Source organism: Petromyzon marinus, unplaced genomic scaffold (genome assembly GCF_048934315.1).
Source record: "Petromyzon marinus isolate PM22_M1 ecotype Great Lakes invasive population unplaced genomic scaffold, UKy_Petmar_22M1.pri1.0 PM_G_Scaffold_32, whole genome shotgun sequence".
Classification (NCBI taxonomy): Eukaryota; Metazoa; Chordata; class Hyperoartia; order Petromyzontiformes; family Petromyzontidae; genus Petromyzon; species Petromyzon marinus.
This window is the reverse complement of record NW_027422895.1, coordinates 262,426-271,541: the sequence shown is the minus strand read 5'-3', so window position 1 is coordinate 271,541 and position 9,116 is coordinate 262,426. Positions and strand designations below refer to the sequence as shown.

Genomic DNA, 9,116 nt, shown 5'->3' with positions numbered 1-9,116 from the left:
CTCGCTCCTGGTCAGAGATCTCCCCAATCCACAGGTCCACAAAGACTGGCCGCTCGCTCTTACTCTGCAGGTTGAACCTAGGAGCTGAGTGTTCAACTTCACATTCTTGTCATTAAAGGCCTGTGACAAAGGTGGATCTATTGTAGCGACATCGTCTCTGGCTTACACATCTACCGGGTCTCCACTTGACTTTGTATTGTCTAGGAGCAAGTCCACCGACACCTCCACTTCCACAAACTGCTGGGAGTTGCCTCACTCTGATTCACAGTCAGAATTCTCCTCCTGCTTTACGATGTGAAGGTCCCATTTTGGAGTTGAATCGTCATCTTCACATTTTACCTTCACTTCTTCGCTCATCACCTCTTCATATTTCACCTTCACCTCTTCATATTTCACCTTTATACCTTTAAAAGTGTCCAAGCTGGGATTTTCGTCCGGTTCTTGTTTCATGATGGGCTCATTGCGGCACTTTGACTTTCACAAGCTGATTTCAGACGCCGACTCCGCTCCTTGTGATGCTTTTGTGTTCTCTGGTGTCTTCGAAGATTTGATGAATCTGCAAACGGCTTCCTGCACAGAGCACACTTGAAGGGTTTCTCTCCTGTGTGTGTTCTCTGGTGTTTTACAAGATCAGATGACTGTGCAAATGCCTTCACGCACACACTGCACTTGAAAGGTTTCTCTCCCGTGTGTGTTCTCTGGTGTTTTTTAAGAGCAAATGACTGTGAAAATGTCTTCCGACACACACTGCACCTGAAGGGTTTCTCTTCTGTGTGTGTTCTCTGGTGTCTTTTAAGAGTAGATGAATCTGAAAATGTCTTCCCACACACACTGCACTTGAAGGGTTTCTCTCCTGTGTGTGTTCTCTGGTGTGTTTTAAGAGCGGATGACCATGAAAATGTCTTCCCACACACACTGCACCTGAAGGGTTTCTCTCCCGTGTGTGTTCTCTGGTGTGTTCTAAGAGTAGATGAATCTGAAAATGTCTTCCCACACACACTGCACCTGAAGGGTTTCTCTCCCGTGTGTGTTCTCTGGTGTGTTTTAAGAGCAAATGAACCTGAAAATTTCTTCCCACACACAGTGCACTTGAAGGGTTTCTCTCCCGTGTGTGTTCTCTGGTGTTTTACAAGATCAGATGACTGTGCAAATGTCTTCCCACACACACTGCACCTGAAGGGTTTCTCTCCCGTGTGTGTTCTCTGGTGTGTTTTAAGAGCAATGAACCTGAAAATTTCTTCCCACACACAGTGCACTTGAAGGGTTTCTCTCCCGTGTGTGTTCTCTGGTGTGTTTTAAGAGTAGATGAATCTGAAAATGTCTTCCCACACACACTGCACTTGAAGGGTTTCTCTCCTGTGTGACTTCTCTGGTGCTGTGTCAAATTTCCAGTCCGATCCGTGCTGTATGCACGCTGGTCACATTGTTGACTTGTCGTACCGAGATGCTGTGCTGAGGGCCTTTGCTCCATCAGACCAGCGTCAGCTGCAGACAGAAAATAAGAATATCCACACCATCTACACGTCAGTATCAAGCCATGGAGGAATTAATATATACAGTCACACGTGACTTACACGTCTATATTCATTCATGTATTCATCACTAGCTGTACTACCCGGCTTCGCCCGGGACTTGGATCTACCACGTCCGGCCGCCTTTATCTCCCCAGTGGCGATGTTCACACCACAACAGTTACTCGTTTGAGGCTGAGTCGACCTAGGGGAGGCCCAGAAGCGGTTCAAATAATCATCACCGGTGGTGGCCGTGAGCGGGAATCGAACTCGGGTCGCCGGGTTCGTTGCGCAGCGTAGCGCTAACCGCTACACTACAATGAGTTACTTTTCCACACACACACACACAGATACACACACAGACACACACAGACACACACACACAGACACACATACACACACAGATACAGACACACACACACAGACACACACAGACACACACACACAGACACACACAGACACACACACACAGACACACACACACAGATACACACACACAGACACACATACACACACGCAAACACACAGACAACGCTAACCGCTACACTACAATGCGTAACTCTTCCACATGCGAGGGTCACGTGACAGATTTGACGTCACAGCTCACTTGCCGTCCAAAAAATCTATACATTATTGAGCTCCCTTCCCCCCATGAAAACACAAAAGTGTATTTGTATAATGTTTGCACGGTGTACAGTCTGGAAAGTACCCACATGGCAAATTTCCAGTTTGTTGCATGTCGGGAAGTACGCTAAACATCTTGAACAGACAACACACACAATCACAACTTTGCCTTTTACATATATTTGGAGATGCAGTGAAAAACTTTCCCAAAATTCATCACGCGGTTTCAGTTTTTTTGATTTTCAGTTTGATTTATTTTTGTTATAGTCCCGTGAGCCATTCGGCTCTTGAATCGGGTGCAACCACAACAAGCAAAAATACAAAACACGACCGAGAAAAACATCTTACAGTGACTATGTGTGACTGTGCAAACAGCACTGTCATGGCACGCAATGAGAGGGCAAATGTCATAAATATTCCTGTAAGCCCTCGCATCTTCAACATTAATGTTGCCATAGAAACGTTGTGGGGTTTTTTGCTTCATTGTAAAAAAGAAAAATTATTATCTGTTATTTTAATTTTATTTTCTATCTACGTGACTTTACCGAAAGAACCAAGACTATTAATTCCTGCAGTCACCAAAGTTTTAAGTCAAAACATTCACACACGTTGACAAAGCCTCACGTTGTGTTGTTGTGGGCAGGTCGCTTCTGATAACAAGCGCGGTATAGCAGCTCAAGCGGGCTTGGCCTGCTAACAAAAGAAAATAAAAACTGCGTGAATATTTACAATAAATCAAAGTTACAAAGTGGCGAGCTGGGTGAAGACAAATTAAACTTAAAGAGAGATAATTAAAGTGAACGCAATCAGGCGAGGGCAGGAGGCAAGGCCCCGCGTGGCTAGGCCCCGCGTTGTAAAGTTCCAACCTGGACATCGATTCCCATGCTCGCTGCTACTCAACTGACATCCCTACGAGAGAGAGCGAGGCTCTACCTTGGTAAACAACAACAACAACCACCACAACCACCACCACCACAACGATGAGAATTTCTCACCGCGGATTTCAGTGCAAGCGCGCACACGGCAGCTTCCTGTTACCTAGCGACAGCAGGAAGTAGTATAACGTCACTTCCCTCCCCCGAGCGGCTCTGTAACTGAATAAATTATGTTAATGAGGCCGGCCCATATGTGGAGGGATGGGGGCGTGGGCGCTGAACCCGTCCCAATAAACTCGCGACGGCTTTAACGGACACATTATGTTAATGAGCCACCAGTCACTGGGCGTAGCTTTGCCCAAATAAGGATTGTACCGGAACAGATATCGGCAGTGACCAAGCAGAGGTGACGTCACGCTCAAGAGAGCGGTGGACGGGGGTGGGGTGAATACCTTGGTGACATAACGTCACTAGCGAGGCACACGTCCCCCTGGCGTTTCACACCGATGAGGTCATGCTGAGTAGTGACGTCACAGAGCGGGAATGGAGTTTAAGTTGATTTAGATTCATTTTCCATTGCTCCATCTCTTGAACAGAGACCCCTTGGATGCGTGAGCTCAGCAACTACAACGTGGACATTACTGTGTGTACACACTGTTTCTGTGTGTACACACTGTGTGTGTGTACACTGTGTATACACTGTGTGTGTGTACACTGTGTGTACACTGTGTGTGTATACAGTGTCTACACTGTGTGTGTGTACACTATGTATGTACACTGTGTGTCTAGACTGTGTGTGTGTACACACTGTGTGTGTCTGTATCTCTGTGTGTGCCTGAGTCTCTGTGTGTGTGCCTGTGTGACACCTGATGATGATTGCTTGTGTTGCAGTCGGAATGTCGTGAGAATGTAATTGTTTTATATTTGTGTTATTTTATTGTTTCCCTTCTACGTGACTTTACCGAAAGAACCAAGAATAAATATCAGCTCTATGTTTTCAAGTAAATACATTTTGGGTAGTGAATACATTATAGTCTAAATAAGCTACACATGACGAATTGTAGGCAATTATAGTTATAATCAAAGATATTTTTAAACAATCACGTGGTCCCTGTAGTCGCCGTTAAAGACACAAAACCTGCTTGAAAACAGTTCATCAACATATATGAATACATTGATTCGAATAAGCAGAGTTAATTTCCAATTTATGGCATGCCAGCTATGTGTCAGTTTTCGATATCAACATCACCTTATAAAAGAATAACATTTAAAATAAAAGCGCACAACTTTATCCGTGATGAACGCTGCCCTTTCCGTCGTTTTCACGCAGGGGGCGCTGTAAACCTACACGCACCCCCTACATGCGAACGACGGACAGGCACACCTGGCTACCCCAGTAACATTCACCACAATATGCGCAGTCTGCTAAACGGCGGATGTAAAACATAACGTTGCGTCATTAACAACGCATGTTGGTGTCACGGTCAAAATTGGGGTAATTCCAAACATTATCCAGCACCCCCTGTACCAACTACGGAGGCGCAGGGACAGACGCTCGATTACGTTGGAATCGATCTGCAGACGGCCAGCCGCTCCGTGTCGCCTCATCTCGATCCCGCGATCCCCTACCAGGTGAAAGTCCGCATCGAACCGAACCCCCGGCAAGGCCGTCTACTTAACGACGAGAGAAAATTCACACGAAATGTCCTTTTCAATGAAGCCTTCCGGATGTAAAATGAAATAAGCTTTTAATGAAGAAATAACAATCATCTAATTCAAAACACAACACGATTCAAAGATGTTTCATTTTAAAACTTCAAAACAGAGCACCGGGTGCTTGCGTGAATGCGTCCTTCGTGTGCAAATGTTGTGACTTTCCTGGCCTGAAGGCCGTCAATGTGTTGGACTATTATTGGTGCACAGCGTCTCAACAACAGCAGTGGGGTTTGCTTCAACCGATAGGTACGAACATCCACACGTCAATCAGCAAGGACCATTTCTAGTCCCAGTTAGACAAAATCTACGTCAACATGTAAGACAAAACTACAATTCGTGTTGTAGAGAATGTACCTCCTCCTATACGTGTAACTTTCAAGTGGTATGCCTTGTAACTGATGAATGATCCGAGCGTGCTCCCTATTTCAAAGACGATGAGTTGCTCCAGAGGCAGACGCTTCGTGAAACACAAAAGTACCCTTTGACCTGTATCACAAGAACAACGGGTCTCACCCGAGTTCTCTGTACAGGTTACTTCCAAACACACACACACTTTGTCCTAACATCACTTATTCAATGTTTGACCCTCAGACAAAATGTTACATGCACACGCACAATCAGACAAGTATTCATTCTAAATTATTGACAGGCATTTTAACAAAATTGAATTACTGCAGTGAAATAGACTGCATCAGGTTACATCGTATTAACAAAAAGCTATTTTTAAAAATATGCACCGTCTGCTTAACAGTGTATGTACAACAAACTATTGTAGTGTCATTCAAAACGAGTAGGCCATTGCATGCTGGCGTGTGGGTCAAAATTGATCAAATTCTAAACATTTCCTACAAACTCCACAGCTAAGATGCCACATCAACCATCGCCCCCTACTGACAGGCTCTTGTCCACATGCAGGCCGGTGCAGGGCCACCACCTTGTGCCACACAGGGGCAGCTGCTACTTGGGGATGCTCTTCGTGTGTCTGAGACGAGATACAAAAGTCCGAATTGCCAGAGGCGATTAAGCAAGCACCATATAAGTGGAATAATTAAATAACAAAAATCACGACGTTTCGGCCACAACACAAGTGGCCTTCATCAGGTGAAGGGACCGTGCTGTCATGATGAAGGCCACTTGTGTTGTGGCTGAAACGTCGTGATTTTTGTTATTTTATCTTTTTACCTACGTGACTTTACCGAATAGAACCAAAGAGTATGGATCCTTGCAGTCACGAAAGCTTCAAATCTAGAATGGAATTATTAAAACCGAGTGAATGCTTGGGAGCTTATTGGCTCTCGCTCCTGGTTAGAGATCTACCCAACCCACAGGTCCACAAAGACTGGCCACTCTCACCATGCAGGTTTAACCTAGGAACTGAGTGTTCAACTTCACATTCTTGTCATTAAAGGCCTGTGACTAAGGTGTATCCATTGGAGCGACCAGAGTGGAGTCGGCTCCGGGAGAGGCAACCACCTCGCCCCACGCCGCTCCTCCACTTCGAGGTCTGCGGAGAACTTCGCCACCACCACCACCAGCGTGGCGATCTTCACGGCTGTGCTCACTGTGGTTCTGCTGCTCACGCAGCCGATGGTGGAACTCCTCGGAGGATCTCGGCGTGGGGGTTCGAACATCAACGGCTCCAACGCCATCACCACCACCACCACCACCACGATCAACAACTACTCGGGACTCGTGAAGAACGTCTCTCCACCGGCAGCGGTCGCCACCTGGGGACCGATGTTCACCAGCGGCCACGCAGACGGACAGGAGAGGGACGGCCCAGCCTGGCCCCCTGGGATGTCCTGGCTCATGGACAGCGCGCCGACTCCTCTCCTGCAGCCTGCGGGTCAGCTGTGCAGTAGCCACAGTGAGGACATAGTGGACAGCGTGCTCCCTGCCCTAGTGCAGGCTATGGGTCAGCTGTGCAGTAGCCACAGTGAGGACATTGTGGACAGCTAGCTCCCTGCCCTTCTGCAGGCTATGGGTCAGCTGTGCAGTAGCCACAGTGAGGACATAGTGGACAGCGTGCTCCCTGCCCTAGTGCAGGCTATGGGTCAGCTGTGCAGTAGCCACAGTGAGGACATAGTGGACAGCGTGCTCCCTGCCCTAGTGCAGGCTATGGGTCAGCTGTGCAGTAGCCACAGTGAGGACATAGTGGACAGCGTGCTCCCTGCCCTACCGCAGGCTATGGGTCAGCTGTGCAGTGGCTGCCAGGACATAGTGGACAGCGTGCTCCCTGCCCTGCTCCACGTCGTGCGTCAGCTGTACAGCGGCAGCAAGGAGGCCATCGGCTCTACCGTGCCGCTGGACACCCCGCACATCGCCGTGCGTCTCCGGCGTTTCGTACCTCGCAGAGTTGAGTGAGCAACATCCATCGTCGTCGTCGTCACCATCAGCCACCGTCAATCCACTGGCGGGTAGAGACCTCCCTGAGCCGTCGCCACCTCCCACGATGCCGCTGTGCGGTGATCCACCCAGCGCCTGACACGTGGAGCGATTTCATTGCTTAATCTCCCCACTGGGCATCCTCTCGGATGACCCCCTCGCCGCCCATCGGCATCACTCGCCCCCTTCGCGCCCTCCACCGTCACCCTCAATTCCACTCGCGGTTAAATTTTGATTTAAAGCTTTTGTGACTGCAGCTCTTTCGGTAAAGTCACGTTGAAGGGAAACAATAAAATATATATAAAACAATAAAAATTCTCACGACGTTTCGACACACCTGATGACGACCGTTTGTGTTATGGTCGAAACGTCGTGAGAATTTTTATTGTTTTATATATATTTTATTATTTTATTGTTTCCCTTCAACGTGACTTTACCGAAAGAGCTAAGAATATCCACTCACGGTGTTTTCAACAGCCTGGTTGGGCACTGGAACGGTATCCCGGACAGTGCCGGATTAAGCTCGTGCGGGTCCTGTGGCATATATTATAAAGGTGCCCAAAATAAAATAACACAATTATTAAAACGCGAAGTTTACACATCTACCGGGTCTCCATTTGACTTTGTATTGTCTCGGAGGAAGTCCACCCACACCTCCACTTCCACAAACTGCTGGGAGTTGCCTCGCTCTGCCTCACAGTCAGAATTCTCCTCCTGCTTCACGTTGCCTCCATCAATGTGAAGGTTTGCCCATTTTGGAGTTGAATATCCATCTTCACATTTCACCTTCACTTCTTCGCTCTTCACCATCACTTCTTCACATTTCACCTTCACCTCTTCCCTCTTCACCATCACTTCTTCACATTTCACCTCGATACCTTTAAAAGTGTCCAAGCTGGGATTTTCTTCCGGTTCTTGTTTCATGAGGGATGGGCTCATTGTGGCACTTTGACTTTCACAAGCCGATTTCAGACTCCACTCCTTGTGGATCTTCTGATGCTTCTGTGTTCTTTGGTGTACTTGAAGATGTTGTTGCTGTGAAAACGCCTTCCCGCACGGAGTGCACCAGAAGGGTTTCTCTCCCGTGTGTATTCTCTGGTGTTTTACAAGATCAGATGAATGTGCAAACGCCTTCACGCAAACACTGCACTTGAAGGGTTTCTCTCCTGTGTGTGTCCTCTGGTGTATTACAAGAGCAGATGACTGTGCAAATGCCTTTCCACACACACTGCACTTGAAGGGTTTCTCTCCCGTGTGCGTTCTGTGGTGTACTTCAAGATTTGATGAACGTGCAAACGCCTTCCCACACACACTGCACCTGAAGGGTTTCTCTCCCGTGTGTGTTCTCTGGTGTGCTACAAGAGCAGATGAATGTGCAAACGCCTTCCCACACACACTGCACTTGAAGGGTTTCTCTCCCTTGTGAGTTCTCTGGTGCCGTGTGAAATCTCCAGTACGATCCGTGCTGTATGCACACCGGTCGCATTGTTGACTCGTCATACCGAGCTGCGCCGAGCGCCTTTGCTCCATCAGACCAATTCTGCAGAGGAAGCATCAGAGGAAGCGTCAGCTGCAGACAGAAAAAAATAATATCCACACCATCTACACGTCAGTATCGATGCACAGAGGAAAGCATATATACACAGTAACACGTGACTTACACATCTATACTTATTCATATATTCATGATATAGTGAAAAGTGTCCCAAATTCATCACACAGGCTGTTATGGCACACAATGAGAGGGCAAATGGTTATAAACATGCCTGGAAGCATTCGTATCTTCAAAATGAATGTTCACCCAAAACTCCGAGCACACAATTTCAGCTGTCTGGCTTCAAAATGAATAATTATAGATTTAAAGCTTTCGTGACTGCTAGGATCCATACTCTTTGGTTCTATTGGGTAAAGTCACGTAGGTGAAAATAAAATAACAAAAAAAATGAATATTTATGAAAGCTAAATTCAGCTGACATAGCAAAGGGTGTTTAAAACAATACTATTT

General features: G+C 47.1%; 1 protein-coding gene across 1 annotated transcript; it reads right to left on the bottom strand.

The window, feature by feature from the left end:
• Positions 1–4,741: 4,741 nt before the first annotated feature.
• Positions 4,742–8,647, bottom strand: LOC142915528 (uncharacterized). The gene is made up of 2 exons (XM_076061283.1): positions 7,074–8,647; positions 4,742–6,577 (listed from the first exon to the last, which is right to left on the bottom strand). The coding sequence occupies exon 1, from the start codon at positions 8,639–8,641 to the stop codon at positions 7,706–7,708; it is 936 nt and encodes a 311-aa protein (XP_075917398.1). The 5' UTR covers positions 8,642–8,647; the 3' UTR covers positions 4,742–6,577; positions 7,074–7,705.
• Between the last annotated feature and the right edge of the window lie 469 nt (positions 8,648–9,116).

Bases quoted from the DNA above. Each gene is read 5' to 3' on its own strand.
- LOC142915528 (XM_076061283.1), bottom strand. From the start codon at position 8,641: ATGGAGCAAAGGCGCTCGGCGCAGCTCGGTATGACGAGTCAACAATGC.